This window comes from Rhinatrema bivittatum, chromosome 1, assembly GCF_901001135.1.
Source record: "Rhinatrema bivittatum chromosome 1, aRhiBiv1.1, whole genome shotgun sequence".
In the NCBI taxonomy this organism is placed as follows: Eukaryota; Metazoa; Chordata; class Amphibia; order Gymnophiona; family Rhinatrematidae; genus Rhinatrema; species Rhinatrema bivittatum.
The window spans coordinates 781,762,606-781,784,060 of record NC_042615.1 but is presented as its reverse complement, the minus strand read 5'-3'; the positions used below and the strand labels follow the sequence as shown (position 1 = coordinate 781,784,060).

The 21,455-nt window shown below is 42.5% G+C and overlaps 1 protein-coding gene across 2 annotated transcripts in view; it reads right to left on the bottom strand.

Annotated features, from left to right (window-relative positions):
• CTIF (cap binding complex dependent translation initiation factor) overlaps positions 1-21,455 on the bottom strand; it is a 620,589-nt gene that overhangs the window by 435,460 nt on the left and 163,674 nt on the right. For both annotated transcript variants that reach the window (XM_029580299.1, XM_029580308.1), the window contains one exon: positions 5,112-5,187. In XM_029580299.1, coding sequence (XP_029436159.1) covers positions 5,112-5,187 — 76 coding nt within the window. The remainder of the gene's footprint in view (positions 1-5,111; positions 5,188-21,455) is intronic.

The window sequence follows — 21,455 nt, the reverse complement described above, 5'->3', positions numbered from 1 at the left end:
AGGTTGGGGCAGGGAGAGAGGCAGATAGACACAAAGAGCTGAATATAAAATAGGTGAATGGCAGAAGGAGAAAGAGATGAGCGTCATGGGACAAGATACCATGACTCTCATCTCTTTCTCCTCATCAGTTTACAGTCAGGTACTGTAGGTACCTGAATGTAAACCGATGTGATATCTCAAATCGAATGTCGGTATATAAAAAATAGGACAAAGAAGAGTAAGAACAAACTGGAATGAAGCGAGAACGGGATAGAGAGGAGGCAAAAGTGGGGAAAGAAAAGACGGGACCAGAGGGAGCACAGGCCTGGAAAAGGATGCGCACACGATGTTACTATGAGGAAGGGATTATAATCAGTCCAATATATAATTTGAAAAGTTTACGAGCCATGTTAGGCTTTCAGTCTGACTTACTGCATTAAACTGCTCCCAGCTCTCAGACACTGAAAGACATTTTTCCAGTTTTACCTAAACCGGCAATGCCAGTTTCTCTGAGGCTCGATGGATGCACGATTTCTTCCCATGAAAAGCACTATTAAACCTCAGGAGTCAATTTTCAATGGGTTCAGGCTCCTGAATTGGCCCTTATGAAAATTTAATACAGCAGACTTCCTAAATTTCAGGTCTTTAAAAATGGGGGGGGGGGGGACACACACACTACAGGGATGGGGTTAGGTTGAGGAAACAAAATTAGAAGCTTAGCACTGATTTTCAGAATTAGGCACCTAAATTGGATTCCTAAATTTGGGCAAATGAATAGTAGTCTAAATTTAGGACCTAGTTTTTAGTATGCTAAATTTGTGTGAATTTTCAGCTGAAAACTTTGGCTCCCAAGTTCAGCTGAAAATAGGCAACTAACTTGGAAACCTAAATTTAGGAGCTCAGCTTTTTTTGAACATTGGCCCCTCAGCATCTAGAAAAGGCACCCCCACCTCTTGTTCCGTCAGCCACAGGCTGAACGATCAGCAAACGAATGAAAACACAAAGTCGGCATTATATTTTGGTGCAAATGTGCGGGAGTAGGCTAGTGGCTAGAGCAGCAGGCCTCAAACCAGGGAAGCCAGGGCTCAAATCCCGCTGCCACTCCTTGTGACCTTGGGCAAGTAACCTTAAAAGCCCCAGGGGCTGCATCGGGAGGGACAGAAGCCTAAAGAGTTCAATGAAGTCAACTCCATGCATGTAAAGGGGAAATGCTGGGATAAATTGCCTTTATGGTAATCTAGCCCAAGGATGGAGAACAACCAAAGTGAATGTGAAACAGCAGCAAGCAGCCGTCTAGTTCAAAGGAATCGCCGGTCACCGTGGGTTAGAACCAAAACTGCACGGGGCACAAGCAATTTCAAATTCCTTGACGGCGTCTCTCAGGTGCTTGGCGGTTGCAAGTTTCTTCCCGCTGCAGCCCTGCTAGTTTTCACCTGCACCACACCTGTCCGTTCGTCTGGCACTCATTGACTTCTATTCCTTTGAACCAGACGGCTGCTTGCCGCTGTTTCACATTAACTCCGGTTTTGCTCCACCGTTGTGATAAGATTATCGTAAGGGTCACCCTCCAAGCTGAACTGCCAATTTATCTCAGCATTGCCCCTACACGTACATGGGGCTGACTTCATTTGAAGACCACTGGGACGCAATGCAGTCAGTCGAACTCCTTGAGCTTTCTGTCCCTCCCGACACAGCCCTTGTGGCGAAACACGGTCCGTGTCGGGGGACCGAATCTTTCCTGTATGTTATGAATAAAAGATTTGGAAATGCTTGAAAAATACCTCTAATGACTGTTTGACCTGACCACTCTTACGAGGATCCAAACAACCTCTAGTGCTCTACCTATAAATTGTAGAGTAACATGGTGTTCTCTACCGAGGTGCTCTCTCTCCCCTCCCCCCGCCCAAACGACATGGCCAATAAAAATCTTTTCCCGGTAACGCACAGATACCGCGGGCAGAATGCACAGAAAAAAGGTATAGTTATTTCTGGCGACAAAACCCGCGTTGCTGTGCGTTTCTCTATCGCCTTTGAAGTTAGGAGCTGCTCATTACCATTAACTCCACCCAAACTCCTCCCACTTGCATAGCAAACGTCACATTTGCAAACTAGCTCCTATTGTGCTATTTAACACACACGTTATGGCATTATCGCAAAATGAAAAAATGGCCCAGTTAGTTCTGTTGAGAGATGAGGACTGGTGTTACTTTAATTGATAGGACGTGCCCCGTTATTATACATGTCTCACAGGAATATAGGGGAAGGGGAAGGGGGAGGGAGAGGGAGAGATCTTTATGTACCGTATATAGATCAAGGCTGGTTTGCCTAATGGTGAGAAGAGTGCACTCACCATTGGGCAAACCAAATGTGTTAACCAAAGTTCTATAAAAATGTAATAAAAAGACTGAAACATTAAAAAAAAAAAAAAAAAAGATTAATCAGCTCTTGAGTCTCTACTGCCAATAAACAAATATCCACTAGATGGCAGAAACCTCCACGCAGTCATTTTACGTAGAGCTAGAATGTGTAAGGTGCATCTCACATGGAAATGATTTACTGGATTTGTGGCGTTGGGATACATGCTAAAACTCTCAGGAACTGCCACTCACAAGCACTGTAAATAACAAGATTGTGTAAACTTGGACTTTCTGGGTTTTGTGAAACCTTGAGAAAAACTCTAGCTTCGAAAGCATTTTGGGTTTTATGATAACACTTGCTGAGTTCTGTCAGCTTTTACAAAGGGTTCAGAGGACAAGAAGAAGTCCATTACCTGCTATTAAGTTCACTTAGAGAATAGCCACTGCCATTAGCAATGGTTACATGGAATAGACTTAGTTTTTGGGTACTTGCCATGTTCTTATGGCCTGGATTGGCCACTGTTGGAAACAGGATGCTGGGCTTGATGGACCCTTGGTCTGACCCAGTATGGCATTTTCTTATGTTCTTATGACTATATGGTAAAAAGTAGAGATGTGAATCGTGTCCTCGATCATCTTAACGATCGATTTCGGCTGGGAGGGGGAGGGAATCGTATTGTTGCCATTTGGGGGGGTAAAATATCGTGATATATCGTTAAAATCGTTAAAACCCGCTAAAACCCACCCCCGACCCTTTAAATTAAATCCCCCACCCTCCCGAACCCCCCCCAAATGACTTAAATTACCTGGTGGTCCAGCGGCAGTCCGGAACGGCAGCGGTCCGGAACGGGCTCCTGCTACTGAATCTTGTTGTCTTCGGCCGGCGCCATTTTCCAAAATGGCGCCGAAAAATGGCGGCGGCCATAGACCAACAGGATTCGACGGCAGGAGGTCCTTCCGGACCCCCGCTGGACTTTTGGCAAGTCTTGTGGGGGTCAGGAGGCCCCCCCCAAGCTGGCCAAAAGTTCCTGGAGGTCCAGCGGGGGTCAGGGAGCGATTTCCCGCCGCGAATCGTTTTCCGTACGGAAAATGGCGCCGGCAGGAGATCGACTGCAGGAGGTCGTTCAGCGAGGCGCCATACGCGTATGGCCGGCGCCATTTTCCGTACGGAAAATGATTCGCGGCGGGAAATCGCTCCCTGACCCCCGCTGGACCTCCAGGAACTTTTGGCCAGCTTGGGGGGGGCCTCCTGACCCCCACAAGACTTGCCAAAAGTCCAGCGGGGGTCCGGAAGGACCTCCTGCCGTCGAATCCTGTTGGTCTATGGCCGCCGCCATTTTTCGGCGCCATTTTGGAAAATGGCGCCGGCCGAAGACAACAAGATTCAGTAGCAGGAGCCCGTTCTGGACCGCTGCCGTTCCGGACCCCAGGTAATTTAAGTCATTTGGGGGGGGGGGTTCGGGAGGGTGGGGGATTGAAGGAGGTAGGATTTGGCAAGGAAATGTTTAAGTTATTTGGGGGGGTTCGGGAGGGTGGGGGATTTAATTTAAAGGGTCGGGGATGGGTTTTAGCGGGTTTTAGTGTGCCGGCTCACGATTCTAACGATTTATAACGATAAATCGTTAGAATCTCTATTGTATTGTGTTCCATAACGGTTTAAGACGATATTAAAATTATCGGACGATAATTTTAATCGTCCTAAAACGATTCACATCCCTAGTAAAAAGGAAGCTTGTTTCTAACTCCCAAATATCTGTTCCCCTGCCACTCATCTCATGCATTCGGCACTCATCGTAGTTCATCCAATTACCCATCGCCTGCCAGTGTCACTGTTTGTGCCAGAGAGGCTGTGAGCACAGACAGCTGAGAAAAAGCTTATCCCCATTTTTTCTGGAGAGGAAAACAAAACTCAAAGAAACTCAAACATCCTTCTGGAGCTCTTTCTTAAGAGTTTTTGGTGCTCCTCTTTTGTGAAGGGGTTTCTTGCATAAAAATAGCAGCACATTAATCTTCTTTTCATCTTTGGAGTCTGCCCAACTATTTAATCCTCTTAGGTTTTTTTATGCTCCTCTGTGGTCCGTTTCCTGCTGCAGTGGGGGCCTATGAACAGATTCACCAAACCGTTAACTGCAGCAAGGGTGTTGTCTTCACCTGAAGAGTCTGCACTATTACTGCCACCATGATCTGTCCTTTTTATCCAGGGCAACACGCAGCCAGTATGAAGGTTTCTTTTTTACTCTTTTCATACTTCAGTAGTTGTGGTCGCCTTACTGAGATCTCATCTAGTTGTGGTCGCCTTACTGAGATCTCATCTAGATGTTAGGAAAAGGCAGAACTTCAAAAAAAAATTCCATTACCCACCCTCCCAAAAAACTATTTTCTCTGTGAGAGCACAAGCAATCTATCTGGTATAGGATTCATGATGTCCCTAAATACCGCTCTGCCCTCCATCATCCCGATGGCCCCCATGGCTACATTCTCTTCATTAAAAGTAGTTTCCATGCAGAAGAAAAATGTCTATTTTTATTGCATTTCAGTCATACAGTCCCGTAAGATGATGCAACATACCTGAAACATTTAACTTTCCTTTTGCAATACGCATCGAGCCTGCATCCCCTATCAGGCACACCTCCATCCAGTGACCACGAGACACCCACCATTTAGGATGCTTCGTACTCCTCCGACCAAACTCATTTAATAAAGTACAAGCAAAAAAAATACAAGAGCCAAGTCATGTGACAGAAAGAATCCAACCAGGGGAGCTCAGAAACCTACCTGCCAGGTAGGAAGAACTTTCTCAATATCGTTCAGGTTGATCCCATCTCCATCCTCATACTTCCCTTTTCCAATCCTGAGAAAGGAGCAAACCAAAGAAGATTTAGAAAGCATGTCTAACCTTATGCTCATCTTCTTCCCACACCAACAGTCAGTGAATCCTGAAAATATTAAAAATCATAAAAAAAATAAAATAACCTCACTCACCAATTAATAAAAGCATACATGGTTAGACATCAAGAGCAAGCACACAAAAGTGGTGGAAACACTTGGTTAGAAATCAAGGGGTAGATTTTATAATTTTGCGCGAGCGCGTACTTTTGTTCGCACACCAGGCGCGAACAAAAGTATGCTGGATTTTCTAAGATACGCGCGTAGCCGCGCGTAACTTATAAAATCCGGGGTCGGCGCGCAAAGGGGTGCACATTTGTGCAACCTGCCTGTTCCTTCCGAGGCCGCTCCGAAATCGGAGCGGCCTCGGAGGGAACTTTCTTTCCACCCCCCCGCACCTTCCCCTCCCCTTCCCTACCTAACCAACCCCCCTGGCCCTATCTAAACCCTCCCTACCTTTTGTTGGCAGATTTACGCCTGCTGAAAGCAGATGTAAATCTGCGCGCGCCAGCGGGCTGCTGGCGCTCCATCACCCGACCCGGGGGCTGGTCCGGAGGCCTTGACCATGCCCCCAGGCCTTGACCACGCCCCGAACCGCCCCCTGACACGCCCCTCCCCGCCCCTTTTACGAAGCCCCGGGACTTACGCGTGTCCCGGGGCTGTGTGCACGCCGGCGGCCTATGCAAAATAGGCGCGCGCAGGGCATTTAAAATCCGGCCCCAAGTGCGCTACATATTGAATGCAAACATTACTATTATTGCTACTATTGAAGCTTTTTAAACAGCTTCCTTTTACTTCTCTAAACCCTAGTAGGCAGGTCTAGTCAAGGATAAAAAGTCCCATATTTCCTCACACATCGGATAAGGTCATTCTTAAGGGATATGTCATTATTAACACCATCTTACATGCACACAGTGTCAACTAAAGAGATCCCATTCTGCTTCATATACATTTTTCCCATGTTTCTAGAGTGCTTAAGAACCGACAGACAACTACTTAAAAAAACTGTGATTGAATTTGAAGAATTGCAGTTTGATTTGATTCAGGGTTAACAATATCCCTGCCAAAAGGTGGGAAAAAGCTTAGTTTGTGTGGTTCATATAAAACATAGAAACATAGAAACATAGAAATGATGGCAGAAGAAGACCGAATGGCCCATCCAGTCTGCCCAGCAAGCCTCACACATTTTTTCTCTCATTCTTATCTGTTACTCTTAGCTCCTTGTTCTATTCCCCTTCCACCCCCACCATTAATGTAGAGAGCAGTGATGGAGCTGCATGCAAGTGAAATATCTAGCTTGATTAGTTAGGGGTAGTAGGGGCAGTAACTGCCGCGATAAGCAAGCTACACCCATGCTTATTTGTTTTACCTAGACTATGTTGTACAGCTCTTGTTGGTTTTCTTTTACTTCTCCCCTGCTGTAGAAGCAGAGAGCCATGCTGGATATGCATTGAAAGTGAAGTATCAGGCACATTTGGTTTGGGGTAGTAACCGCCGTAACAAGCCAGCTACTCCTCGCTTTGTGATTGCGAATCCTTTTTTTCTTCACCCCTGTTGTTGAAGCTATGCAGGATATGCGTGAAGCATCAGTTTTTTGTTTTTGTTTTATTTTCCCCCTGCCGTTGTTTGTTTGTTTGTTAATTTTTTTTTCCCCTGCCGTTGAAGCAGAGAGCTATGCTGGAAATGCGTGATGTATCAGTCTTTCTCCCATGCCGATGCAGCAGAGAACCATGCTGGATATGCATGGAAAGTGAAGTATCAGGCACATTTGGTTTGGGGTAGTAACCGCCGTAACAAGCCAGCTACTCCCCGCGTTTTGAGTGCGAACCCTTTTTCTTCTCCCTTGCCGTTGTAGCAGAGAGCTCTGCTGGATGTGTGAAGTATCAGTTATTCTTCTCCCCTGTCATTGAAGCAGAGAGCTATGCTGTATATGCATTGAAAGTGAAGTATCAGGCATATTTGGTTTGGGGTAGTAACCGCCGTAACAAGCCAGCTACTCCCCTCTTTGTGAGTGCAAATCCTTTTTTCCATTACCTCTTGCTGTTGAAGCTTAGAGCGATGTAGGAGTCACAGTAAGCATGTGTATGTTTATTTAATAAGGGTATTGTGTCAATAGCCATCATTCTGGCGAGTCACCCACTCTACATTGGCGGCCTCTTGACTTTATGGATCCGCAGTGTTTATCCCACGCCCCTTTGAAGGGGCGTGGGATAAACACTGCGGATCCATAAAGTCAAGAGGCCGCCAATGTAGAGTGGGTGACTCGCCAGAATGATGGCTATTGACACAATACCCTTATTAAATAAACATACACATGCTTACTTAAAAAGCAGGCAAAATATAGGTAATAACCTAGAGTTGTGCATGCCTATATAAAAAGGATGAAAAAGGTCCGTTACTCACCTTGAAAAGGTGTTGAGTAGTGTGATTGATTTGAGTAGGTGCCAACATTTGTTAAACAGAATAGCAGTGAGGCACTCAGGCTAACTAAGGGCCAGATGCAAAAATAAGTGCACTGAAAGCGGGCGCTGAGGGTTCAGCTCCCTCTTTCCTAACACGCCCCCAGGTACCTCTGCTGGGGACATGATGTCACATTTAAATTAGGGCTCGCACTGTCAAGGAGGCACTAGGGGCAATTGCGTGCCCCTAGCACCTCCTTGACAGTGTGCGCCCGAGAGAGGTCCGCTGTCGGCGGCTGTCCACTAGTTAGGAAAAATGGACGCTGAATTTATCAGGGGGAGGGAGCTTAGGGCAGGTCAGACACAGCTCATGCTGTCAAGGAGGGAGATTTTTTTTCCTAACTTTCTTTTGTTCCTCGGAGGAAGTACAGAAAAGCAGTATTTTCTGCTTTCCTGTACAATTTTTTTGGGGTGCTCAGAAATGTGCTTATTGGATGCACATTTTTTTTTGCATCGGAAGTGAATAATTAATATTCTCATTCACATGCATTTGTATGTGATGAGAACTATTCATTACCTGGTGCATTGGACGTGCGTTGTGGAGGGGCTAATCTCCTTATTGCATAAGAGGATTTCTTTGCGCCTACACAACCCGCGTCCAACTGTGGGTTAAACAGTGCGCTCGGCTGAGCACACTGTATTGCATCAGCCCCCAACTGAAGTATAAACAAAGGGATTGTTTTATATTAATTTGCCTTAGAAGCACAATATATTACAGGGGAAGAGATCAGTAACCCATAATCCGGTGGAAACACTAAGAGGAGAGGATCATCTTGCTGGTCACTAAAAAGGATCGGAAAGTATTGCTTTGGAAAATTTTAGAACTTAAAAAGTTTTGAGGAGAGGTAAACAATTGAACTATATACTTTAGTGTGTGTATGTTTATTATAAAAAGCAAGCCAAAAGGAAGGAAAATGTTTGTGTGTTTGTTATAAAAAGCAAGCCAAAAAGGTAGGAAAAAGCTTAGAGTTTGTGTGTGTTTGTCTTTCAGTCCTTCCCACCCCTAGCTTATCCTTTGATTTATAGGCAGGAGACACCTTCACATTAAAAATCAGTCAGACTTTTATCTAAAACACAGGATTGCCCCAGGCTTTATCAAGAGTTTAATTATCTCACTGCAGGTCAATAAGAGATAAACAGTGAATATACCAAAAAATTTAAAGGTCTCTTATTTACACATTCCTACTCCCTTAGCAACCTAATTTTAACTAAGAACTCAACAAAATTAAGATAAAGGCAGTAATCCAGCAGCAAGAGGAGGCCTTCCAGTTTTCTGCATCAAATGTCACTTGTATGATTTTTTTTACCCACCAATAAGAGCTTGTATCTGTGCCCCCTGTGCAAAGAGCTCCTGGCTCTCAGAGAATGAGTCTTATCTCTGGAGGCTAGAGTGGCAGACTTGGAGGAGCTGAGGCACACAAAGAGGCTTATAGATGAGACCTTATAAGTCAAAGCAGCCAAACTCCCTTGGAAGAGGAAAGTCTCAAGGTTACCTGGAGAGCAGCAAGGACCTGCTCTCCAGGTGATGCATTGTCCTCCTGCAACAAGGATGCGTCTCCCAGGGCTACTGCCCAGGAGGGAAGGGTTAGGTTGGCTGTCATAGTTGGTGATTCGATTATTGGGAATCTAGAGACCTGGATGGCTGAAGAGAGCAACGATCGCCTGGTAATATGGCTGCCTGGTGCAAAGGTGACAGACATTACATGTTACCTAGGTAGGTTTTTAAACAGTGCTGGGGAGGAGTCATCTGTCGTGGTACATGTGGGCACAAACGACATAGGAAAATGTGGGAGGGATGTTCTGGAAGCCAAATTTAGGCTCTTAAGAAGAAAGCTGAATGTTGCGCCCATCGGTCGCAGACGGCTGCGCCCTCTATTGCTCAACTTTTTTCTGTCTGACTCGGTTCCTTTTGGGAAGATGGCTGCCTCCGCTTCTCCATGCCGACCCCTCCGGCATCCCCAGTCCAGCATGGGAGATTACATTCGCCATCTTTCTCCCAGAGTCTCCTAGGGAATGCGTACACGCACAACCCCGTCCTTTACGTGCGTCATGGCGGGAACCTCGGGGGTGTTCCTACCGCCTGATGTCACAAGCTCTGGTATTTAAACTCCGTTCACGATGCCTAATACGAGTTAGCAAGGTATCCTCCATGCTGATCTCTTTACGTTACCAGATACTGCCACTCTTTGTACTCCCGCTCCAGGACGACTTAGGTACCCACTCCTCAGGGGCTTGCCTCGCTCCTTTACACCCTCCGCGGTTACCTGCTACCAACAAGGACTCCTAAGGTACCTCTTCTCGGGGGCCTTGCCTCGCTCCTATCTACCTATCCACCTTCAAGGATGCCTAAGGTACCCGCTCCTCGGGGGCGTTATTTCGTCCCAGATCTCTGCTCTTCGGGGTTCTCTCCTACTCTCAGCATCAGAGTGAGTACTATCGCTCAAGTTCTGTCTCTGCATTGTCTCATCTCTCTCTATCTAGATCCTCGGCCTACCCCGCATCGAGGAACACTTCCGGATCTACTCTCACTGGCCTTCCATCTAGGCCTGGGTTCTCGGCCTATCCCGCTTCGCGGACCACTACCGGACCCATCTCCCTCTCGGGACTTGGTGAGACTCAGCGACTGCCTTGCCACTCTGCAGCTTTGAGTCGGAAAATTGTCATCAGAGATCTCCTCTTCTGGCTGGGATCATTGCCCGTTCCTCTGGTTACCATGTACGTTGCAGTATAATAAAGATTACCTTTCTCTGTGTCCATCTCTGCTTGGAGCTAGTCTATCACTGCAAGTCCCCGCAGGGCTCCGCCCTGTGGGAGGTGCCATCTCTTGCAGTGACCAAGAGCCCACACCTCAAAACATAACACTGAAATCCAGAACTTCTAGGGTAGCATTCTCTGAAAGCTCCCTGTAACATGCACAGGTCCCCAGAGGCAGGTAGAGCTCAGGAGTCTCATTGCGTGGATGAGATGATGGTACAATGAAGAGGGATTCAGTTTTGTAAGGAACTGGGGATCCTTTCGGGGAAGGGGGAGTCTTTTCTGAAGGGAAGGGCTCCACCTTAACCAGGGGGCAACCAAGCTGTTGGCGCTAACTTTTAAAAAGGAGATACAACAGCTTTTAAACTAGATCAAAGGGGAAAGGAGACAGTTGCTCAGCAGCGCATGGTTTAGAGGGAGGTATCTTCGAAGGATACTAATGAAACATTAGAACTGGGGCATCCCAACAGAGAGGATCTAATAATAAGAAAAGTAATCCATGTGCCTATAAATAAAGAATCACCTAAACTAAAAGATTCCAAATTATCCCTGTCAACTGACAAGCAGGCTGTTAATACAAATAAAAAACACACTTTTAAATGTCTGTATGCCAATGCCAGAAGTGTAAGAGGTAAGACAGGAGAGTTAGAGCGTATAGCAGTGAATGATGAGATAGACTTAACTGGTACCTCAGATACATGGTGGAAGGATGAGAACCAATGGGATAGTGCCATACCAGGGTATAAATTATATGGAAATGATAAGGAGGAGCAACTTAGAAACACAGAAACATAGAAGTAACGGCAGAAAAGGATCAAACAGTCCATCCGGTTTGCCCGTCAAGCCTGTGTCATGTAGGTTAACACATGTTTATATATTTTCCAGACCATAAAAGTCAGAGCCCTCGTTGGTTGCTGTTTGAATCCAGTTCCCTGTTAGCACCCCATCCTCCATGCTTATCAGTTTCCCACACTAGCCCTCACTGATTGCTGTTGAATCCAAGTCCCTGTTATGTCTTGCTGTTGAAGCAGAGAGTAATGTTCGAGTTGCATCTCAGTAACAGTCTTGTTATTTAAGGGTAGTACATTTACATTTATTGGATTTCTGAATCGCCCAACACAATGAAGGTCTGGGCGATGAACAACGGATGCATACATAATAATGTAAACATAAAACCAAAATAAAACACAGACAATAGCATAAAATAATAAAATTTCTCTATAAAATAAATTTCACACTAGAATAAAAGAACATAATAATGTAAAACATAACAATTACTCTAAAATAAATTCTACTGAAAACATAAAACAGACTAATATAAAACCTAATATTTAATCCGGAAAAACATAATAAAAATAAGCACTAAAAATAACAATTTAAATAAAAATGTTTTCACTAGCTTTCTAAAATCCTTAAGTGAGTCAGATTGTCTTAAATCAAATGGACGAGAATTCCAAAAGGCGGGCCCAGCAACTGAAAAGGCACACTCTCAAGTGATGTGTAAGCGCACCAATTTTGGGGAAGGAATCTCGAGAAGATCACACTGTGCTGATATTAGGTCTCTAGTTGGTTGATAAAATTTAATCATTGAATTGGCCCAATGACATGTATCATCATTTAGAAGTTTAAAAATTAACATAGGAATCTTGTATTTAATTCTTGTCTGTATCGATAACCAGTGTAACTCTATCAGAACATAATGGGACATAATGAAGTGTAAGGTAGACTGAGATATAGACTGTTACAATAGTCACTGATGGGGAAAATAGAGGCCTGAAGAACTGTATGAAAGCCATTGACATGAAGCAATTTTTTTAGTCCAGCAAGAACACGAAGCCTGTAAAAGCCCTGCAAAATTGCTTGTTCTATCTGAGGGCGAAAAGACAAGATATCATCTAATATTATTCCAACTTTTAATGTGGAATGAACAATTATTGATCGAAATGGTGTTTTCATTGAAAGAGGTATATCGACTATGAATTGCAAGAAACTTGGTCTTGGCCATGTTTAGAGATAATTTATTATGACGGAGCCATTTTTGAAGAGTAGAAAAATAAATATTAAGAATTTCCATGGTCTCATCATAGGACTGGCGAATCACAAACTGGATGTCGTCTGCATACATTTTGTAGCAATCAGTTAAAGAGGCAAGAATTTTACAAATGGGAGCAAGGTAAATATTAAAAAGAGAAGCAGACAATGAGGATCCCTGAGGGATACCAGTTTTGATATCAGAGAAAGAAGAAAAAATGTTGTTAAAATTTATGGCATGGGATCTATCTGAGAAATAAGGTTGAATCATTTCAAAACCGTACCTAACAATCCACATTCTTGCAGTCAAAATAAAAGTATGTTATGATCTAGAGCAGGGGTGGGCAAGTCCGGTCCTCGAGGGCTGCAAACCAGTCGGGTTTTCAGGATACCCCTAATGAATATGCATGAAAGATTTGCATACAACTGAGGCAGTGTGTATGCAGGTCTCTCTCATGCATATTCATTAAGGATATCCTGAAAACCCGACTGGTTTGCAGCCCTCGAGGACTGGAATTGCCCACCCCTGATCTAGAGTATCAAAAGCAGAAGAAATATCAAGGGATACAAGCAAATATTTTTTACCAGAATCAATTCATCTTCTTAAGAAGTAAGTAAGAGATAAAAGCCATATCTCAGTACTAAGAAAACGGTGAAAGCCGTATTGATGAGGGTCAAGAATTTCAAACTTCTCAAGATGTTCTGTGAGTTGTGAAAGTACTGTAGATTTGAGAATTTTGGCTAAGAATGGCAAGGAAGAAACTGGACGGTAGTTGCTCGGATCGGCAAGGTCGAGTGTACTTTTTTTTTTTTTTTTTTTTTTTTTTAAAGTGGACACACAATTGCTTTTTTTTTTTTTTTTTTAGCAAAGTAGGAATAAAGCCCTCACTCAGGGAAAGATTGATTAATTTAGAAAAAATTGGGGAACGTATGTTCCTCAAAGCCTTAAAAAGGGAGGAAGGACAAAGAGTGTCATTCGATTTGGAAATTAGAGTATCTATTTCAGTGGATGACACTGGTTCAAAATCATTCCAGACTGTTATAGTTGATGAGGGAGGATTATTAAACCAGTCAAGAACTGTGGCAAACAATATATAAAGTTTTTCTATTTTGAGATTGAAATGAATAGAGAAGGATTCAGCACTAGGAGTATTTACAGATGGTAAAAAGCAGAGACAGGGCTAGTTAGTCTTTTTTCTATGTTAAACAACACTTTAGGATTGTATCCAACTTCACAGTTCGCTTTGAAAATTTTTCTTTCATGGCAAAATTGGTTAAAGCTTGGAATTCATAAAGAAGAATGTGAAAGGATTGGGCATGATCAGATGAAGGAGTTTTCTTCCATGTACATTCAGTCTTCCTGAGCAAATGATAAGCATTCTTGACAGGAGTTGACTGTAACCAGCGAGCCCATTTGGGTTTAGATGAATTAACTGGTTTCAGAGGAGCAATTTGTTCAAGAACAACGTTCAAAGTGGAATCCCATTGAGAGAGTGCAAAAGAGATATTGGAAAGTAAGAGAGTGATAGAATCATGAAACACAGTGGAATCCATTAGTAGAGTATCCTGACAAAATGAAATTTGACCAACTGATGGTGATACCAAGGAACCGGTGTAATACTTAAAGAGTGGAACAGTTAGAAGAGACCGAACTGTTAACAAAAATAAGATCTAATGTATATCCACGTTTGTGAGTAGGGCTTTGAATAATTTGAGACCTTCCAAGGGATTGAAAAATATGCAAAAATAGAGCATATTGATTAGATGGGGGAACAGCATCAATATGTAAGTTAAAATCCCCTAGAATGATCACCTTGTTTAGATTAAATTTGGAAAGCAGTAGTTGCTCAAAAAGAGGAGAAAGATCCGAAGATAAGAGTTTGGGAGGGGCATACATTAGACAGAGAGCAAATTCTTTGAGTGACACGATAAGCATCTCAAGGGAACCATTTTGACTTAAAGATTCAGAGTTAACATGCCAATTATCTTTGTAAATAAAAAGTAAATCACCACTGCGCTTCTTAGGGTGGGGCTGATTTAAGACAAGGTGATCAGAGTCTAATAGCCAAGATTCAGTAAAAAAAAAGAAATCAAGTCTCTCATTAGATATAAAATCTTGCAGCAAATATGATTTGCTTCTAATAGACTGAACATTAATTAAGCAAATAGAAACCTCATTAGGAGAATCAGGAAGCACAGGATTAACAGTTGGAATTTGAACAAGGAAACGAGATTGAGCAGATGGTTTATATATAGACAAAAAGGCAAGGTCCCCATATTTTCCCTGGCCTAAAATTCTAGGAATATTAGAAAAAGAACTAGAAAAACTATCCAAACTTACAGAGCCTCTAGCAGCAGTCGGCGTGCAGCAAGTTACCCCCATACTTCTTTCCCCAGTCTGTGAAAGTCGAACCCTCAGTTGCTGAACGAAACCAATTCCCCTTCTCTCCCTGCCGTTGAAGCAGAGAGCAATGATGGGGTAATGCATCTCCAATATCAAGGCTTACTTGTTAAGGGTACTAACCGTCACACCATCAACTTCCTGCATGCACTCTTTTCTTCAATTCCATCCTTTAGTCTTTAGAGTTCCACAGTGTTTATCCCATGCCCTTTTCAATTCTTTCACTGTTTTGGTTTTCACCACCTCCTCCGGAAGGGCATTCCAGGCATCCACCACCCTCTCTGTAAAGAAATATTTTCTGACATTGGTTCTGAGGGGTCTTCTTTGGAGTTTCATTTTGTGACCCCTAGTTCTACTGATTTCTTTCCAATGGAAAAGGTTTGAAGTTTGCACATCATTAAAACCTTTCAGGTATCTGAAGGTCTGTATCATATCGCCCCTGCGCCTCCTCTCTTCCAGGGTATACATATTAATATCCTTCAGTCTCTCCTCTTACTTTTTCTGATACTGACCCCACGCCATTTTGGTAGCCCTTCTCTAGAGCGTCTCCATCCTGTCTCTGTCTCCTTTGAGATAAGGGCTCCAGAACTGAACACAGTACTCCAGGTGAGGCCTCACCAAGGACCTGTACAAGGGCACCACCACCTCCTTTTTCTTACTGATTATTTCTCTTTCTATGCAGCCCAGCAATCTTCTGGCTTTAGCTATCGCCTTGTCACAATTCATCGCCATTTTCAGATCGCCAGAACCTATCATCTCAAGATCCCGCTCTTGGTCCGTGCACATCAGCCTCCCCCTCCCCCCCATCTCATATAGCTTTTTTGGATTACCACATCCCAGATGCATTACTCTGCACTTCTTGGCATTGAATCCCAGCTGCCAAATCTTCGACCACTCTTCAAGCCTTCGTAAATCACTTTTCATTCTCTCTACTCCTTCCGGCATGTCCACTCTGTTGCAGATCTATCATCCGCAAATAGGCAAACTTTACCTTCCATCCCTTCCGCAATGTCTTTACAAAGATATTGAACAGAACCGGTCCCTGTGGCACGGCTCTCTCTTTAGAGTAGGTTCCATTTACCATTACACACTGTCTCCTATACAGCTGAGTATATTTGAGAACTCTGATGTTACTCCTAGAGAAACTAGCACCCCGAAGTTAAGTAACCCTAATAAAGAGAAACAGAATGATATTGATATAATAATTAAAACAGAAACCATGTTAAAAAAAACCTGCTAACATAACATTAGAAAATGTGTGGAATTACTTGGCTAAATTAGATCTATCAATTAATAAATTGACGAATGAAGTAATGAAAACTTCTAATTCATCCTCTCAGAACTCTGCAAAAGTGGAAGAACAAAGAAAAGAAATGGTTGAGATGGATAAGCGAGTTTCACAAATAGAAAAATACAAAATTATCAAATAAATGTTGAACAGGATGACAATAAAAGAATAGAAAACCTTGAAAATTCGATAAGATCTTTAAATTTAAGGGTTAACAATTTTACAATTATAAAGAGGATGGAACTAATGGAACTGTTTAGGACGTATTTAAAACAAGTACTGAAGATTTCGGGTAAATGTTTACCGGTGATTGTTAAGACTTTCTATCTAGGACTTAGGAAAAGAGAGAAAGAACAAGATCAAATAGATAGAGAAGTTAAGGAGAGTGAAAAAGAGATACTGGAACAAAAGCTATCACAAAATAGTTCATAAGATTTATCTGATATATTACAGAAGTCCCAGGATGAATTAGTGGTTAAAACGCGGGGGACCTTGCTGATTCGGTTCGCATTTATTACAGATAGAGACAATGTAATGAGATCTTTCTTTTCCAATCGATTAAATATATTTTATGGTGAAAAGGTCTGGATATTTCCAGACCTTGCAAAAACTACTCAGTTAAATAGAAAAAAAATGATGTTATTAAGAAAGGGAGTCCTAGACAGGGGTGGGTACTATATGCTTAAATATCCATGCAGATGTATCGTAAAATTAGATGGAAAAAATTATATATTTACTAATCCGGAGGATCTCAAGGCCCTTCTAGCAGTATAAGGTCCGGTATTTTGCTTACCTTAATGCTTACCTTATCTTTATATAATTTGTCCTAAATTTGCCGCTCATAGAATGAAGATTTTAACTTTGTTTTGCCTCGCATTAGTGACTGATTGTTAAAAATGATACTTATTATGGTTAGTATTATTATTTTTACTATATAAATAATAAGATGTCAATCAGTTACTATTACATTATAATTTGTAATAGTTTATTTGTTGTTGTGATAAATTTGGAAAGCAATAAATAAAGAATTGAAAAAAAAAAAAAAAAAAAAAAAAGCTTTGCTGAAATCCAAATAGATAACATTGAGTGCTCTTCCTCGATCCAATTCTCTGGTCACCCAATCAAAAAAATCTATCAGATTTGTCTGACAAGTCCTTTCTCTGGTGAATCCATGCTGCCTTGGGTCCAGCAACTTACCAGATTGTACATAGTTCAGTATCCTTTCTTTCAGCAGCATCTTCATTAATTTTCCCACCACCAAAGTGAGGCTAACTGGCCTGTAGTTTCCATCCTCCTCTCTGCTACCACTCTCACAAAGTGGGACCACCACCGCTCTTCTCCAATCTCATGGCACCACTCCCGTTTCCAGGGATCTATTGAACAGGTCTTTCAGTGGACCTGCCAGGACATCTCTGAATTCTCGTAATATCCTGGAATGTACTTCATCCAGCCCCATGGACTTGTCCACATTCAGTTTTCCTAGCTCTTCTCAGACATAGGGCCTCATTTTCCAATATCGCAGTGGTAACGCATGAGGGGGCGTGTCCTATGCAAATAAGGCATTTTTCGTGCAGTGGGGAAACATCGCCGCACGCAATGTTTTTGCCATTCGCGGAACTGGAGTCGCAAATCACGAAAACATCGTGCACTACGATGATTCATTGGTTGTTTTATCGCGGTGCACGATGTTTTCGCGAAAGTGTTCAGCCAGGGAGTATCGCAGTCCACGATATTCCCAGACAGCCCGTTTCAGTATCAGAGAGAGAGAGCGAGAGAGAGCGAGAGAGAGCGAGAGAGCCTTCCTATAATGCCTATGCCCTAGACAGGTATTTGTATCCCTATGGGAGGGCCACCTAGTAACTCGAGGTGGGGATTAGGTATGAGCATAGGGGGTTGTGGGCCACTTTCACATTCAACATGAGACCTACGGAAAGAACAGTGGTCTCTAGTGAAGATTTGCTGGCCGTCGGAGTGAGGAAACTCACTCCAAGAAGAGATTTGGGCAACGTTCTCTCCACCTAGCTTGTTGTTGCCCAGGTAGAGTGTCCATCAAGCTAGGTGGAGAGAACATTGTCCAAATCTCATCTTGGAGTGAGCTTCCTCACTCCGAAGGCCTTCAAATCTTCACAAGAGACCACTGTTCTGTTCGTACGTCTCACGTGGAATGTGAAAGTGGCCCCAACCCCCTACATTCTTACCTAATCCCCACCTCGAGTTACTAGGTGGGCCTCTCATAGGGATACAAATACCTGTCTAGGGCATAGACATTATAGCAAGGCGCGCGCTCTCTCTCTCTCTCTCTCTCTCTCTCTCTCTCCCTCCCCCCCCTCCCCCCCCCCCAAATTTGCAAATCGCGCGCGGTAACTCCTTGGAAAATGAGGCCCATAATCTTCTGTAAAGGGAATTGTGTCAAACCCATTCCCTTCTACGGTCTTTTCAACCAGCAACGGTCCTTCTCCAGGGTCTTCTTTACAGAACACTGAACTTGCTGGGGGGTGGCGCTTTATGTCCGGAATGGCATTGAGTCCAACAGGATAAGGATCCTGCAAGAGACTAAATGTACAATAGAATTTGTATGAGTAGAAATCCCATGTGTATCGGGGTAGAATATAGAGATGAGTATACTACCCTTCACCTGGCCAAAATAATGAGGCAGATGATGAAATGCTAAGCGAAATTATGGAAGCTAACCAAATTGGTAGTGCAGTTACAATGGGAGATGTCAATTACAGCAATATTGATTGGGAAAATGTAACACCACAAAATGCGAGAGAGATAAAGTTCCTGGATGGAATAAATATCAACTTTATGGAGAAACTGGTTCAGGAACCAACGAGAGAGGGAGCTATTTTAGATCTAATTCTTGGTAAAGCACAGGATTTGGAAAAAGAGGTAACAGTTGTGGGGCCAATAGGCAATGGTGATTATAATATGATCAAATTTGAATTAATGACTGGAAAGGGGACAACAAGTAAATCTATGGCTCTGGTACTAAACTTTCAAAACGGAAACTTTGATAAAATGAGAAAAATAGTTAGAAAAAAACTGAAAGGTGCAGCTACAAAGGTTAAGAGTGTACAAAAGGCATGGGCATTGTTAAAAAATACCTTTTTATAAGCACAGTCCAGATCTATTCCACACATTAAAAAAGGTAGAAGGAAGACGAAACAATTGCTGATATGCTTAAAAGATAAGGTGAAAGAGGCTATTTATTTTTTCTAAAATTGGAAGAATGATCCATCTGAAGAAAATAGGAAAAAGCATAAGCATTGGCAAGTTAAATGTAAAACACTGATAAGACAGGCTAAAAGAGAATTTGAAAAGAAGTTGGCTATACAGGCAAAAACTCATAATAAAATTTTTTTAAATATATCCAAAGCAGGAAGCCTGCTAGGGAGTCAGATGGACCGTTAGATGATCGAGGAGTTAAAGGGGTACTTAGGGAAGATAAGGTCATTGCAGAAAGAATAAATGAATTCTTTGCTTCGATGTTTACTGAGGAGGATGTTAGGGAGATACCTGTTCCAGAGACGGTTTTCAAGGATGACAATTCAGATGAACTGACCCAAATAATGGTGAACTTGGAAGATGTAGTAAGCCAGATTGACAAACTGAAGAGCAGCAAATCACCTGGACCCGATGGTATACATTCCAGGGTTCTGAAAACTAAAAAATTAAATTTCAGACCTATTGCAAGTACCTGAAAACTGAAAGATGGCCAACATAACCCCAATATATAAAAAGGGCTCAGTGGTGATATGGGAAACTCAAACCGGTTAGCCTGACTTTAGTTCCGGGAAAAATCGTGGAAATTATTATAAAGTATAAAATGACAGAATATATAGACAGACATGATTTAATGGGACACAGCCAGCATGAATTTATCCAAGGGAATTCTTGCCTCACAAATCTCCTACATTTTTTAATCAAAGAGAGAATAAGCATGTGGATAAATGTGAACTGTTAGATGTGGTGTATTTGGATTTTCAGAAGGTATTTGACAAAGACCCTCATGAGAGGCTTCTAAGAAAACTAAAAAGTCATGGGATAGGAGTCTATGTACTTTTGTGGATTACAAACTGGTTAAAAGACAGGAAAAAGAGAGTAGGATTAAATGGTCAGTTTTCACAGTGAAAAGAGGTAAACAGAAGTGCCTCAGGGATTGGTGCTTTTTAAATATATAATGAATGATCTGGAAAGAGTTATAATGAGTAAGGTGATCAAATTTGCATATGACACAAAATTATTCAGAGTAGTTAAATCACAAGTGGATTATGATAAATTGCAGAATAATCTTGTGAGACTGGAAGATTGGGCGTCCATATGGCAGATGAAATTTAATGTAGACAAGTGCAAGGTGCTGCATATAGGGAAATATAACCCATGCTGTAGTTACACGATGTTAGGTTCCATTTTAGGAGTTACTACCCAAGAAAAAGATCTGGGCATCATAGTTGATATTACATTGAAATTATCAGGTCAGTGTACTGTGGTGGTCAATAAAGCAAACAGAATGTTAGGAATTATTAGGAAGGGAATGGCAAATAAAAGGGAAAATGTCATAATGCCTCTATATCGCTCCATGGTGAGATCGCACTTTGAATACTGTGTACAATTCTGGTCACCGCCCTCAAAAAAGAATTAGATGCACTGGAGAAAGTACAGAGAAGGGTGACCAAAATGATAAAGGGCATAGAATGGCTCCCCTATGAGGAAAGGCTAAAGAGATTAGGGCTGTTCAGCGGGGCAAGAGACGGCTGAAGGGAAATATGACAGAGGTCTACAAATCATAAAAGGATTTGAATGGGTAAATGTGAAACAGTTATTTATTCTCTCAGACAATAAAAGGACTAGGGGGCACTCCATGAAGTTAGCAAGTAGAGAAAATTATTTTTCACTCAACACATAGTTAAGCTCTGGAATTCATTGCCAGAAGATGTGGCTACAGCAGTTAGTGTGGCTGGGTTTAAAAAAGGTTTGGATAAATTCCTATAGGAGAAGTCCCTAAACTGCTATGAATAGTAGCTTGGGATCTATTTAATGTTTGGGTACCTGCCAGGTATTTGTAACTTGAATTGGCCACTGTTGGACACAGGATGCTGGGCTTGATGGACCCTTGTTCTGACCCAGTATGGCATATCTTATGTTCTTATGTGACCTTTGTTTTTCATTTTTATTTTATTTTGCCTCGGAATTTCTCTGTTAGAACCAAAAAAAGTAATCAGTAGAAAATGACTTTTCCTCTTGTTTTTCTCCTGTATGTTTTCTTCTAATACTGAAATGCCCCGGCAAAATAAAAT